Source organism: Stegostoma tigrinum, chromosome 21, assembly GCF_030684315.1.
Source record: "Stegostoma tigrinum isolate sSteTig4 chromosome 21, sSteTig4.hap1, whole genome shotgun sequence".
NCBI lineage: Eukaryota > Metazoa > Chordata > Chondrichthyes > Orectolobiformes > Stegostomatidae > Stegostoma > Stegostoma tigrinum.
The window spans coordinates 40025196-40047145 of NC_081374.1; the positions used below are offsets into that span (position 1 = coordinate 40025196).

At 42.5% G+C, this 21950-nt stretch overlaps 1 protein-coding gene across 1 annotated transcript; it reads right to left on the reverse strand.

Moving 5' to 3' along the window:
• Nucleotides 1-78: 78 nt before the first annotated feature.
• olfml3b (olfactomedin-like 3b) lies at nucleotides 79-18749 on the reverse strand. The gene is made up of 3 exons (XM_048553307.2): nucleotides 18546-18749; nucleotides 10468-10744; nucleotides 79-4196 (listed from the first exon to the last, which is right to left on the reverse strand). Exons 1-3 carry the CDS (start codon nucleotides 18651-18653, stop codon nucleotides 3412-3414), a joined length of 1170 nt encoding a protein of 389 aa, XP_048409264.1. The 5' UTR covers nucleotides 18654-18749; the 3' UTR covers nucleotides 79-3411.
• Between the last annotated feature and the right edge of the window lie 3201 nt (nucleotides 18750-21950).

Below are 21950 nucleotides of genomic sequence, written 5' to 3' on the forward strand. Positions count from 1 at the left end.
GTATGCGTGAAAGGGAAAATAGTTTCACTTTGGGATAAATGAGATAGTGCTTTTGAAAACTGAGGCTGGATCAGTGAATGGATGAAATAGCTTTTATTAGTGCTCGAGTAGTTCTACGATTCTATGAACTTACAACTTTCAGGAAGATTTTCATCCTCAGTCTGTTAATGGAATGGAATGCAATCACTTATATCACCCACTCTCACAGTGAATGATTATTATTAATGCAGATAGTTATAATTATAAAAAGTATACATTGTGGTTACATATAGGATAACTGGATCAGCTGTAAGACAGTACAAGAATGCTATAGGTGTAAGAATAGTTGACATTACAAATCATAGAGCCAGTTTCAATAGGGGCTGATTTCTCAATGAATTTACCTTTCGGTTATTGAAATTTTAACAAATTTGTGCCATGGCATCAATGGGAAGAGCTGTGTCAAGGTATTATTTGCAAAACAAGTGACTTGAAATTAGGAGTAAGCCCAGTGCCATACCATAGATAAAGCATATCCATTGCTTTATTATTTACACAATTGTGACAAACCCTGTTCTTAATCTCAACAGTACTGTTTTTTAAGCCCATACTGGATCCTTGAATGTGCGAACAGTGAAAAACTAGTTTCTGAATGAGTCCTAACAGTAACAAGTCACCGACCATAATGTCATGTACCCTACCCATGTCTACCAAGTATGCCAACATTAAGGGATACCTAACCCACCGCATAAGCTACTGTGTTTAGAAGCAATTAGTCAATGACAGTATCTTGAGCAAATATCCAATCAGCAGTAGTGTCTGAGACAAATATCAGAACGATGACAATGGCCCAAACAGTCAATGATGGTACTGCAGGAGTGCTGCACTGCAAGTGGTGTTGTTTTTGGATAAATTATGAGGGAAGCCCTTTTGCTCTCTCAGGCAGATATAAATAATCTCATACACTGGGCTGCAATAACAGGGTTGGCAGGAAATGCATAGCCCTATCCCTTCTGCTAGCCTCCTCTTCCCAGCCACTTCAACCCTCTCCCACCCCTACTGTGATATCACATTGAATCAATGGTTAACCAGCCAAATTGTGGCTAGCCAATGGGGTTGAGGACCAATTGGGATGTAGTGGAGGGGAGGGCACAGAGGTTAATTGAACATCTAAGCTGGCACATCCGGTGAGAGAGGGAATCAGCCATGGACCAAATTCCAGCTTACTGGGCCCTTGAGACCTCTCAGTCTCTCCCTAATCTGAATCTGAACACCTCAGGATTATTGACAGCCAAATGCTGTCACCATAAGCAGTAGACTTTACTGCAAACTCCACCCATGGATTCATTCTCATGAGTCAAGGTGCCATTCCCACATTTCTGGCTTAACACACTCCTAATGATTTTCCTGTGCACCTCCTGTAAAATGGAGTGGGCCGTGAAACATTGCCATGCGTTCGGTTTCGAACAAACCTAAAGAGTACTGGTGATGTGGATACCAGATGGCAGACCTGATGCTGCCTTTTACCAAGGTTGGGGGGATTATGTGGGTGAGGTTCAGTTGGGCTTGCCTCTGGAAAACCCAGCCCTGCGCTTCCAAGAAGAGTGTGACAGTGCTGCCTAGTGTTGTGGCCAATATTTATCTGTGGATGTGGTGCATATGGACTTCAGCAAGGCATTTGATAAGGTTCCCCATGGTAGGCTCATTCAGAAGGTCAGGAGGAATGGGATACATGGGAACTTAGCTGTCTGGATACAGAATTGGCTGGCCAACGGAAGGCAGCGAGTGGTAGTAGAAGGAAAATATTCTGCCTGGAAGTCAGTGGTGAGTGGTGTTCCACAGGGCTCTGTCCTTGGGTCTCTACTGTTTGTAATCTTTATTAATGACTTGGATGAGGGGATTGAAGGATGGGTCAGCAAGTTTGCAGATGACACAAGGTTGGAGGTGTCGTTGACAGTATAGAGGGCTGTTGTAGGCTGCAGCGGGACATTGACAGGATGCAGAGATGGGCTGAGAGGTAGCAGATGGAGTTCAACCTGGATAAATGCGAGGTGATGCATTTTGGAAGGTCGAATTTGAAAGCCGAGTACAGGATTAAGGATAGGATTCTTGGCAGTGTGGAGGAACAGAGGGATCTTGGTGTGCAGACACACCTTAAAATGGCCACCCAAGTGGACAGGGTTGTTAAGAAAGCATATGGTGTTTTGCCTTTCATTAGCTGGGGGATTGAGTTTAAGAGTCGTGAGATCTTGTTGCAGCTCTATAAAACTTTGGTTAGACCGCACTTGGAATACTGCGTCAAGTTCTGGTTGCCCTATTATAGGAAAGATGTGGATGCTTTGGAGAGGGTTCAGAGGAGGTTTACCAGGATGCTGCCTGGACTGGAGGGCTTATCTTATGAAGAGAGGTTGACTGAGCTCGGACTTTTTTCATTGGAGAAAAGGAGGAGGAGAGGTGACCTAATTGAGGTATACAAGATAATGAGAGGCATAGATAGAGTTGATAGCCAGAGACTATTTCCCAGGGCAGAAATGGCTAACACGAGGGGTCATAGTTTTAAGCTGGTTGGAGGAAAGTATAGAGGGGATGTCAGAGGCGGGTTCTTTACACAGAGAGTTGTGAGAGCATGGAATGCATTGCCAGCAGCAGTTGTGGAAGCAAGGTCATTGGGGTCATTTAAGAGACTGCTGGACATGCATATGGTCACAGAAATTTGAGGGTGCATACATGAGGATCAATGGTCAGCACAACATCGTGGGCTGAAGGTCCTGTTCTGTGCTGTACTGTTCTATGTTCTATGTTCTAAGAGTGTGACAGTGCTGCCTAGTGTTGTGGCCAATATTTATCCATTAGCTAACTCCTAAAACAGATGAACTCTTCATTAATATTTTCCTGTTTGTGACTGTTGTTGGTACAAAAGCTGTCACCTATATTTCTTATAACAGTGACCACACTTCAGAATTACTTTATCGGGAGTGAAACCATTTGGGATGTTGTAAAAGTAGCCATATAAGTGCAAGTGCTTTCATCAGGGACTCTTTTTAGCATCTGAATGCATCAACACATTTTCATGGTGTTGCATAATTCTTTTTAATGCCGGTACAAAGTTTCATGTGAGTGTGCTTGATGTGGTTGTTTTAATTGGCCCATGCACATCCCTTTTGACTAACTCCTCAATTTGACTGCAGCTGTCTTAGTCACAATTATATGTGATGCATCACCAAGCATGTTAACGCACTGTTAATCTCTCAATTAATGAAATATTTGATTCTATTTTCGTGGTGCTGAACCCTTTAATGGAGCCTTGGGAAATTAGTGAATCACTCAACTTAAAACATTGTCATTTTCCTCCATCTTACTTTGGTTCCTCTTTGTTAAGGGGGTTTTCTCAGGCTCCTGATCCTAGTAATGACATGCAGTTAGACACAAGATTTACAGTTCCGATTTCGGCTTCATTGCCAGCCTATATATTATTTGGTATCCATCGTCCCAAGCATAGAGGTAATTCTCTCTTGGACTGTATTTTAAGCTGGAATGCATCCCATACCGTTTGGGGAAGTACACCAAAGGCGCTACATCATTGGTCACGATGCCATTGACATCATAAACACACTGGATCCGTGATCGACTGCGGAGCTTACTGTTATAAACCACGTAGAGCGTACCACAGATGACAAAGGCATTCTCAGCATTCTCTATAGGACATGGAGTATCCCACATTTGCTCGATATCCAGTGTCTTAGGGTTCAACCTCGCGAGGCAGATGTGCTTCTCGTTTTCTAAGGTGGCATATATAGCCCACAAGTCATGTTCATCTGCGGCTAGATCAATGTAATTGAACGGTGATAGACCATAGACTGGGATTTGCTGCTCGGCAGGGAACATGGTGCTGTCTGTCACTGTCCGGTTTTTCAGGTCAAATTTGATCAGTTGGAACTCGGGCTCATTTCTAATGTAATACAAGTAGCCTTTGTACACCAAGTGGCCTGTGCCGGCCCATGGGTAAGGCAGTTTGATTTTCTTTGCTTTCATGAAACCAGAGAAATCAGTCAGGTCCCGTAATCTGGCAAATTCATATATCGTGTCGTTAGCGATACCGTCAAATACATAGATTTTCCCAGAGTCGGACATCAGGTCTCTGGTCCACAGCCCAGAAATCGTCTCCAGCTTCTTAACGATTTTCATTGCTTTAATGCTGCTGATCATTTCGGTGCAATCTGGAAAGGAAACAAAAAAGCCAAAAAAAATCAAAACGATGGAAAGCATCTTACTGGAAATTTAACAGAGGAAGAAGAAACAGATTATCTCCATTAATTTCTTTGGACGAAATGAAGTTGGTCATTAGCTTGCCCAGCCGCTTGTTTTGTCGTGTGCAGACTTTTCATTACCGTTCTAGGCAACGCCCACCAGTGCAACCTCTAATCGAAGCATTGGTGTACTGCCTCCTTTTGGATTTATATGATCCTCTGGTTTGATGGTCTTGCCGCTTCTGGAAGTGTTGTTTTAGCAGCGGTCTGTATACGCTATCTATCTTTATGTGTTTGTCAATGGAGTCCCGTGTAGAGACCAGGCTTTCAGAAATTCCGTTGCACGTCTGATGTTTGCTTATTCCATTAACAAACACATTGAAGTAGACCCCGTATATAGACCGCTGCTAAAACAACACTCCCAGAAGCGACAAGACCATCAAACCAGAGGGTCATATAAATGCAAAAGGAGGCAGTACATCAATGCTTCGATTAGAGGTTGCACTGATGATGTTGCCTAGAACAGTAACGAAACGTCTACACACCGCAGGATAACCAGGTCGGCGAGACAACCAACAACTACATTAATAACCCCAACCACAAATTTTCACTAGGATAAAATATAATTAGGTGTGATGTTATGTTTGGGTAATTTATTAGAGTTTTTGAGGGTGGGTAAGGGAGAACCAATAGCTGTGGTGTATTTGGTTCCGGTGCCACATAGATGGTTACTGCACAAGATCAGACATTATAATGTTGTGGGGTATTATTTTTGATACATAGAGGGTTGGCTCACTAAAAGGAAACAGAGCTCATTTTCAGCTAGGAAAATGTAACTATTGGGATACCACAGGGAGCAGCGTTGGAACTCAAAATATTTACAATCCAGGTGCATGAATTGAAAAAAAGGACTAGGAATATTTTATCTAAATTTATTGATGATACCAACTTAGACAGGAACATACATTGTGAGAAAAACATAAACAGTCTGCGAAGGGATATAAATCAGTTATCCTGAATATACACAACATTTGTCAATACAGTAGAATGTGGGAAAATTTGGATTGATAACTTTGGTGAGAATAGAAAGAATATTATTTAAATGCAGATAGACTACAGAATGCTGTGGTACAGAGAAATCCACGAGTTTTTGTACATGAATCAGAAGAAATTAGCATTTAGGCACTGCAAGTAATCAGGAAGACAAATGAAATATTGGTCTTTATTGTTGGGATAGAATATAGATATAGGGAAGTTTTGCTGCAACTGCTAAGTGCATTGGGAAGCTGTACCTAGAATACTGCATAGAGTGATCAGAGATAATGGGAACGGCAGATGCTGGAGAATCCAAGATAACAAAGTGTGGAGCTGGATGCACACAGCAGGTAAAGCAGCATCTTAGGAGCACAAAAGCTGACGTTTCGGGCCCGAGACCCTGAAGGGTCTCGGGCCCGAAACGTCAGCTCCTGCGCTCCTAAGATGCTGCTTGGCCTGCTGTGTTCTTCCAGCCCCACACTTTGTTATCCCGTTATACTGCACATAGTTTTGCTTTTATGATGTAAGAAAGGATCTAATTCTTTTGGATGCAGTTTGGATTAAGTTAATTCATTTGATTTATGAGATGAAGAGTTTGAACAGATTGAGTCTATACCCAATTGAAATTAGATAAATAAAAGAAGATGATATTGAAGCATGTAAGATTCCAATCGGGCTTGACAGGGTGGATTCTGGGAAGGTGATTTTTCCCTTTGAGTGAATCTAGATCTAAGAAACACAGTTTAAGAGAAAGCGGTAACCTATTTATGACCAACATAAAGGGACATTTATTCCCTCAGAGGCTTAATTTTTGGAGCTTGCTTCCACAGAAAGGCATGGAGACAAGGTAGTTAAATATGCTGAGCTGGACCGTTGAACTGGTGGGGAAGTGAAGGATCATTTGATGGGGATAGAAAGAAGCAAAGCCCATAACCAAATCAACCATGATGTTATGAAATAGTGGAGCAGGCTTGAGAGGCCAAATCATCTATTGCTGCTATGATTTCCTTTCACACCCCAGGCATTGGTCAATTTCATTCCAACAAATCTGCCAATTGAGTAGCCTCTGATGTTATAAATTGTCAACTCAAATTCCAGAGATTTGACCCTGTAATCTAGATTGACGCTCCAAGTGCAATGCTGAAGGGACAGTGCATTTTTGGAAGTTCTCTCTTCTAGTGGAAACAGTTGAAATGTTAAATAGAGACTCTGACAACTATCTTAAGCAAACATAAAAGTTGTCATCATACCAGGTCACAAAATGTTTTTTGGGAACTTCCTTGAGATTTTCCCAAGGGCCACTTTTTGATTTTTGGGGCCAATTTTAATTTTCAGAGGCTCCATGATTATTCTTACTAATTAATTTACTCAGTGATGCAGTGCTGTAATAACAATATCTTCTGTATTTGTGTTGGCATATGGGCATTGGGACTCACACAGAAGTAGAACTAGAAGAAGCCATCAATATTCTTAAAAAATGATCAACTGTCCCTTAAACATAAAGCTACAAAATACAAGAAAACATTAATTTCTTAGACATCACCGTATTTAAACTGACTGAAGTCAACGGGCATAACGTGGCAGTGAAGATTGTAGTTTTCAAAATAACTGACACACTTCATTGTCCTAAGTAAACCTTTCATAGACGGGTAAGGTCACTGTTAACTCCATCACATAAGCACAAAGCTAGGAGATTTTGAAAAAGCAGGTAACACCCTTTCTAAGGCCCTTGTGCTCCTGAGAGGCTGCTTGGCCTGCTGTGTTCATCCAGCTTCACACTTTATTATCTTGGAATTCTCCAGCATCTGCAGTTCCCATTATCTCTGAACACCCTTTCTAATGCATCTCAGAGCCCAATCTCAGATTTAAATTAACATAATGTTTATTACACCACCCATTATGTTTTCTCCCAGATAGGAACTCTTAATCATATACAGTGTTAATAGTCAGACTCTACATGTATTTGCAAGGAATTTATTACCTCAGTGATTTTAAGCTTTTCTGGCACTCGGGTAGTTGTATATTTCTTTGCCAATAGACTTAAAACTGTTCTTCCCACTTTGCATCTTTCCCTCCCCATCTTTCTGCCTCCCTGTCTCACATCCTTTCAGCCTCTCTCTCTCTTCACATTGCGATCTCCCTTTCTGCCCTCCCTGCAGCCTACCCCTCTCGCCAACCGCTTTTTACACTGCTTATCCAACATTCAGTTTTGTCTTCCCAAGACCGAAGCTGTTTGTTTCTGTCTTGACTCCAGATTTTGTTCCTTAGATCCTGCCTCCATTACCCTGCTGGGCCAAACATTAAGATTAAGCCAGAGATAGTAGGAACTGCAGATGCTGGAGAAGAAGTGTCTAGGCCCAAAACATCAGCCTTCCTACTCCTCTGATGTTGCTTGGCCTGCTGTGTTCATCCAGCTCTACACCTTGTTAAGATTAAGCCAGTCTGTTTTTCATCTTGGTCATAGAATCATAGAACCGTACTGCATAGAAATAGACCCCTCGGTCCAACTCGACCATGCTGACCAGATGCTCTAAATGAATCTAGGCTCATTTGCCAGTATTTGGCCCACATCCTTTTAAGCCCTTCCTCCTCATATACTCATCCAGAGGCCTCTTAAATGTTGTAACTGTACCAGCCTCAACCACTTCCCCTGGCAGCTCATTGCATACACGCCCCACCCTCTGCATGAAAATGTTGCCCCATGGATTCCTTTTAAATCTTTCCCCTCTCACATTAAAACTGTGCCCGCTAGTTTTGGACTTCCCCGCCTTGAGGACAAGACCTTGTCTGTTTACTCTACCCATGCCCCTCATGATTTTATAAATCTCAGTAACGTCACCCCTCGAGCCTTCGATGCTCCAGCTAAAATAGCCCCCATTCTAGTCTGGCTCTCCATATTGCTTGTGTGTCATACTTGATCCTGAGGTGATTTCTAATATTGTGCTATCACAATGATTACCTAGTTCTACCTCAATATCACACTACTTTGCACCCATTTCAGCTCATCTCTTGCTGAAACCCTCGTTCATGCCTTTGTTACATCTACATTTGAATATTCTGAAGCACTTCTCCCTGATCTCCCAGACTACTCTCCACAGACATTACATCATCCAAAGCTTAGGTGGTGATATCAGCACCAAGTCCTACTCCCCATCACCCCTGTGCTCACTACCCTACATTGACCATGTAGCAACAACTTTATGTTAACTTTCTCTTTTCACTTTTCAAGTCGTCCTAGCTTACACCTGTCACTAGTCGTTTGAGAGCTCTTAACCCTCTAAGGTATCCATTCTCCTCTTCTTTTGACTTCCTGTGAATTCCCAATAATATTGGCTTCACCACTGGTAGCTATGACTTGAGCGACCTTGGCTGTAAATTCTGGAATGCCATCTCTACACCACTCCAACTTACATTCCTTCATTAAGATGCAGCAAAAAGCCGATCTGCTTGAAGAAGATTTTAGTCAACTAACCGACGTCATACTTTGTCCTTTATAATAGTCCTAAGAAGTGCCTTGTGATATCAATTCATGACAAGGCTGTTATATAAATATGAATTATTGCTGTTATGATGATTTGCTTGCTGTTTGTGCGATCTTACTGTGCACAAGTTGCCTGTCGAATATCTAAATTCCTGTAATGGCTACACTTCAAATGTTCTTCACTGGCTGTAAAGTGCTTTGGAAAACCCTGAGGTCATGAGGAAATGTTAATTCCATATCTAGATGGTAACAAACAGACAACTACAGGCTAGAGGGTCAGTAGTCTCAATAAATGTGAAAGAATCAAATTGGTTATCAAGGTAATCCTGATGGCGACCAGCACAATAATATATAAATTGCCAACACTACTTCTAAATGTCTTGCCCAACTAAGTACCATGATTCTTTGCAGAATTAACATCCCGAGGGGACTGTGAAAGTTATCATGCTTCCACATCATTTCAGCTTCTTTGTACTTGTCTCTTTTTGGACTGATTGACTGCCAGACTTCCAATGATTTATGTTTGCTCTCCATTACTTCATCACATAGTCTTAAGAACGTCAAATTCTTTCGGGCGAATATGTTTTAGCACATACCCGAGACACCCAATGATTGTGTAATTGATTATGAAGGAAATATATTGAAATTTCTCAGTATCGAGTAGCTAGCTGTCTTAAAATGCTTGATGTTGCTTGACGGCAATAAATTAGTCGCTTTAATGTTAGTTTAAAATGCCACCCACACGCACTGTGCACATGGATCTGTGAGAACGCTCAACATATAAATATGTCATTGATAAACATGGACAACTTTTAATTAGCATACTGTTTGGGGCTTTAGTGAGTCTGTACCTATCTTGTTTGTAAGCTTAATAGTAGTGATCTTGCTGTCAGCTCATTTCTGCATGTCTTCCAGTCCTGCATTTTCCTTATCAGTTACCCATAAAACTTTCCAATTTCAACTTATATGAGCAATAAGCAAGGGAAAACAATACACAAAGACAATTTCTTGTTATCTTCCTGGCCTATTTATCAACAAACCTTCTTCCCAAAGGATCTGATATTATGTAGTTTTCTACATGCTAGTTCATGGGCATGTCATGGAGACTTGGATTCTTATTGAGACAGATATCTTGAAGTTCATAAGTGAAATATATACTAATATGATATCTCAGAATTTCATGTAAAGCTTGGTCCATATGTGCATTGATCAGGTTTTTGAGAATACAGAGAGTATTTTAAAGAGTTCATATTAGATTTTCACATGTTGAGATGTCATTCAGCTCTCTTAAAGTTATTGTGCCTTTCTGACATCTGTGCGATATTGCATTCCTCTTTTCCCCTTAAAGGAATGGAAACCTGTTCTGTTTGAAATATACAAGCATGCACATAGATTCCTGGCTCAATTTCATATTGTGTGCAAATAACACCACACTAGTGGATTAAATTCAAATATGGCTCTAAAGCTTTCCTGCTCCTCTGATGCTGCTTGGCCTGCTGTGTTCATCCAGCTCTACACCTTGTTATGTCTGGCTCTAAAGCGATTTGATTGTGAAAGGTGCTACATAAGTGCAAGTTCTTTCTTCCTGGGGATTTCAGTGTCTGTTTGGTAGTTAGTTATAATTGTTTAGAAGTGTTTCAAAAACTGGTGATGAACATACAAGAGCTAGATTGCTTGTGTTTGGTGTGACTTCTGTTTTATAATTCACTGTTAAATGTTGCTTACCGAAAAACCTAGGTTTCTTCCTTTTCTCAGCTTTTCCGCCATTTTTGTCAATAAACTTGTCCTCGACCTCCACACATGCTGGGGCTGGATTTTTGGTCTCTAAGTAGTCCATCTCTCGCTCAACACGTTCAATACGAGAATTTGCCAAATCAAGAATGTGCCTTTGCTCCTCCTTCTCCTTATCCAAGCTATCCACCAGAGAAAGAATCTGGTTTTTGAATTCTCTGTATTCTGAGGAGTATCTCTGGGTCTGATCATACCAGACAGCTATCCGATCCTGTACAAGAGAAACATAAGAGTCATAGAAATAAACACTTGGGCCCCACACTCATCCATGCCGAACATGTTTCCAAAACTGAACTAGTCCTATGTGCCTGCATTTGGCTGATATCTCTTTAAATCTTTCCTATCCACGTACCTGCCCAAATGTCTGTTAAATGTTGTAAATGTACTTGCTTCTACCACTTCCTCTGGGAGCTCATTACATACACGTACCACCCACTGTGTGAAAGTGTTGCTTTAAATCTTGCCCCTCACCTTAAGTCTGTGCCCTCTAGTTTTGGACTTCCTTACCCTGGGAAAAAGGTCTTGGCTATTAAGCCTACCTATGTCCCTCATGATTTTGTAAATGTCTGTAAGGTTACTCCTCAGCCTCCTATAATCCATGGAAAAATAGTCCCAGCCTGCTCATCCTCTCCCTATAACTCAAACCGTACAGCATTAGCAATATCCTTGTAAACCTTTTTTGCATGGTTTCCAGTTTAATAACATCTTTTCTATAGCAGGACGACCAGAATTGTATACAGTGCTCCAAAAGTGGCCCCAACAATGTCTTGTACAGCCCAAACATGACGTCTCACCTCCTGTACTCAGTGCTCTGACTGATGAAGCTAAATGTGTCAAACACCTTCTTCCCTACCCTGTCTGCCTGTGACACCATTTTAAAGGAACCAGGAACTTGCATCCCTAGGTGTCTCTGTCGGGCAACACTCCCAAGGGCCTCACCATTAACTGTAAATTAATGTAATTATCGCCAACATAATGATCTTGAGAAGCTCTGAATACACTTTTACCATTATCTTGGCTTACCTACTGCAGAAAGTTTGAAACATACTTGGTTACCGGTAGACTTGACTATTCCAATGCCCTCCCACTGACCTCCCCATAAAATTACTTTATCCCAGTTTTTATTGATCTTCAGATTTCCTTCCTGCCCCTCCCCCACTCCTCTGGTTACTCAGAAGTGAGGCCATTTCCGATTCCCGAAAGACAAAAGAGGGACAAAGATCAGAGGACAGAGATTTAAAATAATTGGATAACTATCCAAAAAAGCAATAAAGAGACAAACACAGAAGTTGCTGGAAAAGCTCAGCAGGCCTGGCAGCACTTGTGAAATAAAAACTAGAGTTAATGTTTCGGATCCAGTGACCCTTCCTCAGAACGGGAAGGGTCAGCAGACCCCGAAGCGTTAACTCTGATCTCTTTCTCTACAGATGCTGACAGACCTGCTGAGTTTTTCCAGCAACTTCAGTTGCTGTTCCTGATTTGCGGCACCGGCAGTTCTTTTGGTTTTTATTCCGCAATAATTTCTTTTATGCAGTGACAACTTGAAGAGTTAGTGGAAGTAAATTCAGTGACTTTCAAGAAGGAGTTGAAGTTGTACAATGGCAGGAGAGGAATTGCACAGTAATGAGGAAACACCAGGAGAATGACTGTAACTGGATAACTTCTTCAAAGATACATTAATCTTGAACATTTTCTTAACATAGGCACCACATCGGGACAAGCTGCCTCCTTCTGGTTCTGTTATTGGTATGAAAGCTGGTATGAGTTGACATCCTAATACCACATGATCCGCAAGGAAATTGTGTGAAATTCCTTTTAATGTTTCCATTCCCCTCTGTGAGAAAGGTCAGTTACAAAAATTCCCATTCAAATTTCCATAGGCCTGGATAATGTGCCATTATCAGTTATTTGTCCGTTTCTCATACTGCTGAGTTCGGACTCACCCTTTAGCTCTGATGCTTGAATCTCTGCCACAGATGGCTCTTCCAATAAAGACTGTTCTCCCTCAATTCAACCATACAGTCTAAATCAGTTCCTGGACTTTCCTCCAGAGAGCTGACGAGTTTAGTTACCCATTAAAAAAAACTTGGCCAGTCAAGCTGTTTTAATCCATGTATTTTCAAAGTTGTTATGTGTAGGTGGCCGAGCTGGGCTGCATTTTGTATTTTACACTTAAAAAATAGAACTATTCTGTTATGATATTTGATTTGGAAGCAATGTTGTTACCAAAACTTTGTAGTGTTTGTGAATCTGTAATCTTTTTTAAGGATGTTTGAAAAGCACTCTGAGGAGTTTGCATCAATCATAAAGGGATCAGATGTTTGTTTTCTTGGATAATAAGACATATTACCCCATGTGAACTTGCCAACCTCTCTCTCATGACAAAAATCACTCTGGGTGAGCAGGGACCTATTACTTTTAACATATCAAAGCTATCACCGCATCCACCAAGCTTTCCAGAAATGTTATTGAATAGAAATTAATACCAAGCCAGAGGAAGAGATATTAAGATAGAAGTAAATTTTAAGGAGCATCCTGAGGGAGGAAAGAGAGCTGGGGAGGTTTAGTGAGTGAATTCCAGAGCTTAGGGCCATTCACTCAAATGATACCAGGCATAAAAGTATAAAATCAACTCACATAATGTCCAGCCTCACATTTTATTATCTTGGAATCTCCAGCATCTGCAGTTCCCATTATCTCTCACATAATGTTGTATTTTCTTCACTTTGGGGAGCATGATCTGACTAACAGGTTTAAAATGATAAAGGGAGTTTATACCCTCACCTATTTCTCAATCTTGAAAGAATCCCTATTGTGTGGAAGCAGGCCCTTCATCCCATCAAGTCCACACTGACCCTCCAAAGAGCATCCTCCCTGGCTTACGCCCCCTACCCTATTCCTATAACCCTACATTTCCCATGGCCAATCCACATAACCTGCACATTTTTGCAATGTGGGAGGAAATTGGAGCACCCGGAGGGCACCCACGCAGACACAGGGGGAATGTGCAAACTCCACACAGACAGCCATCTGAGGGTGGAATCAAAGCCAGATCTCTGGTGCTGTGAAGCTGCAGTGCTAACCACTGAGCCACCCCTTTAAGGTGACAGGGAAAGGCAGGAAGGTGAGGTGGCAGGAGAGAGGCCTGGTTGTTTCAGCATTCCCTGCACTTCTGTGATATTTCCATTACTCAGAAAAATGCCTCCGGATTTCACATCTAAATGACCTGCATTGAACTTTTCCTCTTGATTCTCTGCCAGAGAAAATAGTTTCTCTGGTTCCACCCTAACAAATTCCTTTATCACTGTAAGTACCTCAGTTGGATCATCCCTCAACCTTGCATCTTAGAGCGAGAACCATTGAGAAGGAATGAGGAGTTGGCGTGTGGTGGTGAGGGGGGGAGTAAAAGGCTAGTTTGGACCGTGAATGAAGGGTATAAGTGAAGTTCTGCAGATGATGGAGACATGTAATCAAGATGGAAAGTGCTTGCGAAATTCAACAGTTTTGGCAACATCTGTGGAAAGGGTAAAACAGAGTTAACATTTCAACTCCAATATGCCTCTTTGCTGGGACTGAAGAGCACTAGTAAAGTAATGCTTTTGAAAAAGGGAGAGGAGGAGTAAGTGAGAGAGATTCTCAGGGTCCCCAGAGAAAAAGGTAAAAGGAGTGCTAATGTGGTAGAGGAGTGAAAATACACGATGACTAGGTGTTAATGGTGGCTGTTAGTGGAAGAAAATAGATCAGATCTGCTGTGTGCAAACCCATGCGAGCGAGACCCAGGTTGGAGTGGTTGTGGTAGAGAAGAGAATGGGGGCTGGAGGGATGGTGGGGGATATGTAGGGTAGAGGGAGGTGTACGTGTGTTCCAAATAGCGGACAGAGTCCTCAACTGGAACTGCATTAGAGTGTATAGTTTAACAGATCCAACATAAACGCACCAACAATATGACAAAGATTGTAAAAACTGTATGGATTCTTTGTTTCACATGAGACTGCACAATGGGAATGTTAACTGGGAGGCTATCTGTGCCGTCCCCGCAATAACCGCCAAAAGAGGATCCCCCTTGTCCTCACATACCACCCCACCAACCTCTGGATCCAACGCATCATCCTCCGACACTTCAGCCATCTGCAATCCGACCCCACCACTAAAGACATTTTTCCATCCCCACCCTTGTCTGCTTTCCAGAGGGACGACTCTCTCCGCGACTCCCTTGTCCACTCCACACTCCCCTCCAACCTCACCACACCCAGCACCTTCCCCTGTTTCGGCAGGAAGTGCTACACCTGCCCCCACACCTCCTCCCTCACCCCCATCCCAGGCCCCAAGAATAATTTCCACATCAAGCAGAGGTTCACTTGCACATCTGCCAATGTGGTATACTGCATCCGCTGTACTCGGTGTGGCCTCCTCTACATTGGGGAACCCAAGCGGAGACTTGGGGACCGCTTTGCAGAACACCTACGCTTGGTTTGCAGTAAACAACTGCACCTCCCAATCATAAACCATTTCAACTCTCCCTCCCATTCCTGAGACATGTCCATCCTGGGCCTCCTGCAGTCCCACAATGATGCCACCTGAAAGTTGCAGGAACAGCAACTCATATTCCTCTTGGGAACCCTGCAGCCCAATGGTGTCAATGTGGACTTCACCAGCTTCAAAATCTCCCCTCCCCCCACTGCATCCCAAAACCAGCCCAGCTCGTCCCTGCCTCCCTAACCTGTTCTTCCTCTCACCTATCCCTTCCTCCCACCACAAGCCGCACCTCCATTTCCTACCGACTAACCTCATCCTGCCCCCTTGACCTGTCCGTCCTCCCCGGACTGACCTATCCCCTCCCTACCTCCCCACCCATACTCTCTTCTGCAGCCTTTATCCCTGCCCCTTTAACTTGTCTGTGTCTTCTCCACCTATCTTCTCCTCAATTGATCTTTGATCCAACTCCCCTTCCCTATTTATTTCAGAACCCTCTCCCCCTCACCCTTTTCTGATGAAGGGTCTAGGCCCGAAACGTAATCTTTTATGCACCTGAGATGCTGCTTGGTCTGCTGTGTTCATCCAGCTCCACACTTTGTTATCTGTGCACGCCTCAGTTTTGCAAGCTGCAGCTAAAAAATGGGTTCAGGGTGATCAGACTATAATGTACTACTGTGACAGTGGACGTGATTGACAGGGGTTGAGACATGTTCCCTTAAAGATCCATGTACACCATATCCCAGTGGAAGTGTTTCTCAATATGGGGAAGGGAGGGAGCTAAATAGTGGAGAGCGGGCACATTTTCCACTTGGATGATGATCTGAGGGGATGTGTAAGGCATGCATTATGTGACCTAGCCACTTTTAAGCTACATTTCCTTGAAAAGCTTTATACATCAGAAGTCAGAATAGACTTTTGTACAAGTTAAATAGTTTCAGACCCGAAGTGTTAATGCATACATAAACTGGAGGCAAAATTACCCTGGAATTTTGACTGCATCCATTGTTTTCCTGAACAGTGTTAGAATCAGAGACCCCTGAATTAACTTTCTAAACAAAACTTTCTGAGCTTTTCTTTATTGACTCATGGGATGTAGGCAACACTGGCTGGGTCAGCATTTATTACTCATCCCTCAGTTCCCTTCAGAAGGTGGCGCTGAGCTGCCTTCCTGAACTACTGCAGTCCATTTCTTGTAGGGAGACCCAAAATGCAGTGAGGAAACTATTCCAGGATTATGACTCAGCAACACTTAAGGGGTGGCAATATATTTCAAAGTCAGGGTAGTGAGCAGCTTGGAAGAGAACTTACACATGGTATTGTTCCCATGTTTTGCTGTCTTTCACCATCTGAAGGGTAGTGGTCATGGGTTAGGAAGGTGCTATTCAAGAATCTTTCATGAATTTTTGCAGTGCATTTTCGTACTGAGCTTGGAGGGTAGTAGAGGGACTGAATATTTGTGAGTATGATGCTGTTCAAGTGGGCTACTTTGTCCTGGATGGTGTCAAGCTTCTTGATTGTTGTTTGAGCTGCACTCATCCAGGCATAAGGGGAAAGTTCTTCCTGCAGAGGGTGGTGGGTGCCTGCAGTGTGTTGCCAGCGGAGGTGGTAAAGGCAGATATTTAAGATGTCATTTAAGATGTATCTAGACAGATGCATGAAAGGGCAGGGAGCAGAAGGATACAGATCCTGGGAAAATAGGCGACAGGTTTAGATAGAGGATCTGGATCGGTGCAGGTTTGGAGGGCCAAAGGGCCTGTTCCTGTGCTGTCTTTGTTCTTTGTTCTATTCCAACACATTCCTGACTTGTGCCTCGTAGATTGTAGACAGAATTACTCACGGCAAAATTTCCACCTCTGACCCACTTTTCTAGCCACAATACTTGTAATGGCTGATCCATGACAATTTCTGGTCACTGACGTTGGGGTTTCAGTGATGGTGACATCATTGAATATTATGCAACAATGATTAGACGTTATCCTGTTGCAGATGGTCATAATCTGGCATTTGTGTGGAGTGAATGTACTTGCCACTGTCAGCCCAAACCTGGATGTTGTCCAGGTCATGCTGCATTTGGACATGGACTGCTTCAGTATCTGAGAAGTCACAAATGGTGCTGAACATTTTGCAATCATCAACAAAAAGCCCTAGGTCTGACCTTATGATGGAGGGAAGGTTGTTGATGAAGCAACCGAAGATGGTTGGTCCTAGGACACTACTCTGAGAAATTCCTGCAGAGATGTCCTGGAGCTGAGATGTCTGACCTCCAACAACCACAACTATCTTCATTTTTACCAGATATGATTCCAGTTAGTGGAAATGTTGCCTCCAGACTCCCATTGACTCCAGACTGCCTTGATGCCAAGGGGTGTCGCTGTCATCTCATTTCTGGAATTCAGCTCTTTTGCCCACGTTTAGACTAAGGCTGTAATGCGGTCAGGAGCTAATTGGATCTGATGGAACCCTAACTGGTATGTTGCCATGGAGATCAGCAGCTATCCATTACATTTCCCAAGTGGCTTCGTGTTTGTGTGAGCTTAGCCATCGACAAGCCATTAGACTGTTAGGGCATCAGAGCCAAACTTGATGTCGTTCTCAGTGAAACTACGAGCACTCCTGTTACGATTCACTGAGCAACTGCCAGGAATGGGAATCTTGGCTGATATTCTCCTTCCTAGCCTAGGAGACCTAAGGCTAACTGTGCTGTCTGTAACTCCACTCCAGATGAGTTGGGGAGCCAGCTGGGAATTATTACCATCTGGTTTATTTCAAATCACACAAAATATTATGTTTACCAAATCGACCATGAGACGACTCATAAAGCTAAGGTTAAAAAGTCTACATCTCGGCCTACAATGTTACACTTAAAACTTTCCGAGCGCAGGGGCACAGCTCCATTAACAATTGTTTATCAATGCTAATTCAGTTTAACTCACACCAAATCCCTCGAGAATTTCAGAAAATAAGCTGCACAATGCCCTACCTACACTGTACTGTCCTCTAAAACTTGGCTGTGATGGATAATTTAATATGGAGATTACTGTTCTTGTTGTTTTGACACTCGGTGTACCTTGTGCACTAAACCTGCCCATTGCTGGATAAACTGACTTGAGTGTGTTTGTGTAATGCTACTTTCCAGATTCTTGGGATGCATTTGGAGAGCTCCTTTAAGATCTCCTTCAAAGATTCAAATTCTCCACAATTCACCGAGTGTGAGTTCTTAGAATCATTGATAATCACTCAAATGAACATAATTTCCCAAGTGCACTGGTTAAAACATTCACATAAAGTGTGCTTTTTAAGGCAAGCATTTGTCTGCTTAAATGGATTAAGTGTTGTATCAGCAGAAACAAAGTGTTTTAATTGCTCAGTGAAAAATGACTCAAATGGGCAGAGAAATTTCAACTGAGAGAACCAAATGTCAATTGGCAATCCTTAACTCAGCACCTTAGAGACCGAGAGCCGACATGATATTTCTTATTCGAATTGTTTGCTCATTTGCAGATTAGAAGCAGCACATTCAACATGAAAAGACTTACCTCGAAAGCAGAGAGTCTCCTTTCCATGTACTCAATGAGTGAGGGCTGACCTTGCACTGTCAGGACCATGGCTGAGACCATGGCGAGGTATTGGAGCAACGTCCCCATCGTTCGTGATGGTCCTAGATTGTGAGTGGAGAAGGGGTTGTGTAGCTTGCACTCTGAGCGTAAGTCTGCGCAGGAAAGTGCATCTGTGTGCTTTGCTGTATCTGGTTTCAGCTCATGGCTTTGGAATGCACCAGTAGACAGGCAGGGGTCAGGGTTGGCGGGGGTAGGTTTGCAGGAGGGACCACACAACATTCACAATCATCCATTTATTAACTCCATATGTTTTCTTCAGTGTTAGTTTTATTGGGTCAGGGAAAATATGAATCAAAATTGAAGGAGCACTTTTAATTAATCTAACAATATAATTAACACAAAGAGCGGCATAAACATTTTAGACTAGTCTGTAAGTAAAGTGAATTTTGATTATTGGCTTGCTGTGTAACAGCAACAATTTGCATTTGTATAGTGCCTTGAATGGCATAAAAAATGCCTCAAAGTGTTTCATGAGATCTTGTCAGAGAAAATCTGAAACACAGCTTCAGAAGGAGGGTTTAGGAGAAGGAAAATTCTAAGTTGTACCATGAAGGCAGAGAGAGAGAGAGAGGTTGTGGAAAGGGGAGAGATTTAAGGAGGAAATTCCAGGGTTCTGACTGTTTGAAGGGATGGTCACAAGAATGGAGTGAAAATGGCAAGACTGGAGAGATCAAAATTGTCCGAGTGCTGAGATTCTGGGCCAGTTTGTGACTAGATAAGGTGATAGAGAAAGGGAGGAATTGGACTTGAAGCGCAGAGACCAGGCCTCTGTGTATGAAATATGAATGAGAGCATCTAATGGAACTACGGTGATTCTGCTTTGTTTAATGGGATTTTAGTACCTTGTGCTTGAATCCTAAGGACTTCTGTCCCAGTGAAAGTCAAAGTGGTTCCCCATGATCATTGCACAAGACAACACATCTGATTGAACTGCAACTATTTTGAATTCATTCGATTAAGTTGATTGCTGATGAAAACGGTATCACCAGAGATAAGTACAAAGGCAATAGCTCAGTCTCAGGATCCAGAGCCTGCAGTTATGAAACTTCCTTTATTACAAAGCTCATATGCTCTCTGAAGCCTATGGCTTCTGCTTAATTAAAGATGCGGAAATTCTTGTTTCCTTTGGAGCTGGAATTAGGTGGATATTTTAATCAGCGACACAGTCCTGCTGTACACTGGGTGAATGACTTCAAGCATTAATGCAATTCCAACTTATTTTAAATGGCTTCTGATATTCTGGGAGCATTTGTAGAAGAGAGTAAGGACTGGAGTTTCAAAGGCTAACACCCAACTAATGACTCTCTGCTGTCAATTCAGACACTGAGGAGAATGGTGAGAGGGTGCAGTAGTGCTAAGGATTTTGGTTTGAATGCATTGTCAATGGACCCTGACATTGAATCACCACAGCCACAGTAAGCAGTACACAGACCCCCTGGCTTTATCTAAGGAAGTCCCTCAATGCTGAGTCAGAGGATCTTTGTTCCAGGACTAAATTGGTATGTCCCTTATCCCTGAAAAGGACTGTCATTATAATTTGATTTATTGCTGTGAAGATTAGAGAGTTCTTAATGTTCAATTGCTGGATTTATAGCATTACTTGTGATTTCTTTCTCAATGAAGTTGATTGCATGATCCTTCTTTCTGTATCAATGTGCTGTGCTGCGGTGAGGTGGTCGAGAGCTTCGAGTTCCTACGAGTCAATATCACCAAACATCTATCCTGGTCCGTGCAAATCAATGCTCCAGTCAAGAGAGCATACCAGTACCTCTATTTCATCAGAAGACTTAGGAAATTTGGCACGTTCACAATGACTCTTACCAATCTTCATACATGCACCATCGAAAGCATCTGGATGGATCACAGCATGGTATGGCAACTGCTCTGCCCAGGACCACAGGGAGATGTGAATGTAGCCAAATTCCTCACAAAAACCAACCTTCCTTCCATTGGCTCCATCTACATACCCTGCTGTGTTGGGAAAACTGCCAGCATAATCAAATACCCCTCCCAGCCCAGGTACCCTTCTCCATTGAGCAGAAGAAAGTTTGAAACCATGTACCGACAGATTTAAGAACAGCTTCTTCCCTGTTGTTATCAGACTTCTGAACATCTTTTCATGCTGATTGTATTAGAGTTGATCTTTCTCCGCACCTTCTCTCTAGATGTAACACAATATTCTGTGTTCTGTTCATTTACGCTGAGGTACTAATGCCAGGTGTGTTTTGTTTGGTTAGCATGCAAAACAAGACTTTTCACTGTTCCTCGGTACATGTGACAGTTATAAAACAAATAGAATCAAATCAAAATCAAATCAGTTCTGACAGATCCTGAGATAAAGAAGTTTGTTTGAGTCCTTGGCCCTAGCTGACAGCTACTCATCAACTCCCCACACTTGAGTCTTGCAAAATAACTTTGTCTGGGTCACTCTCTTCCTTCTCTCTGAATTCTACTCCTAAACAACACAACAGCCCTTCAGAACTCCCACGCAAACTGACATTGATGGTTCCCCTTCCTTAAGCAGTGCTCAACAAGTCCGTTCTCAGCCCACCCAGGCTCTGCCTCGCCTGTCATGGCCTCCAACTCTTTTACCAGCTTTTTCTGCTGAAGTCTTCAAGTGTATTGATGCTCCCTTGTTTGTGCCCAACTCTGTTTGTTCACATTTCGTCATTCTGTCCTCTGAGTAACTTTCAGATGGAGGCCAAACAAACCTAACCAAAGTGATCAGCATATTGTCCTCCTTCAACATCTTTGTAGTTTGATTCACTATAACACTCAGTAATTGAACTCCAAAGGGGCAGATGAAAGGTAATCAAACTGAAACATAAACACTGTTTCTTATTCCACAGATACCAGCTGAATATTTCCAACATGTTCTGTTTATTTCAGATTTCCACAGAATTTTGCTTTGTTTCAGAAGGCCCTCTCTTAATTGTTGCTTTGTAACCTTACCTTGTAATCTAATAGGAGACCAAAATGTGGATGCTGGAATCTGAAACATAAATAGAAAAAGTTGGAAATAGTCTTGAGCCTTGGACAGATTACTTGGATCAACAATATATTCATCCCAGGGGCAGGATTTTGGCAGCAGGCTTTGTTAAGTTACTGACAGGATGTTTGCCTAAAGGATTGCCAAGTCCGAGAGAATTCCTGAGGGAATTCTGTGCAGAGTTTGGCATGATTACACTGAAATGAGTCCAGTGGTACTTGATTGCATTTCCAGTTACTAACTTTTTTTGCTTATCCTCTTCGTAAAAGATCCATTTAACATTCTGGATGTACACATCTGGAATAGGACCTTCAATGAAAAAAAAACTTCAAGAA

Coding starts and splice junctions, on each gene's coding strand:
- olfml3b (XM_048553307.2), bottom strand. CDS start 18,653: ATGGGGACGTTGCTCCAATACCTCGCCATGGTCTCAGCCATGGTCCTG. Junction 10,745..18,545: donor GGAGACTCTCTGCTTTCGAG/GTAAGTCTTTTC, acceptor TCTCTTGTACAG/GATCGGATAGCTGTCTGGTA. Junction 4,197..10,467: donor GAAGAAACCTAGGTTTTTCG/GTAAGCAACATT, acceptor TTTCCTTTCCAG/ATTGCACCGAAATGATCAGC.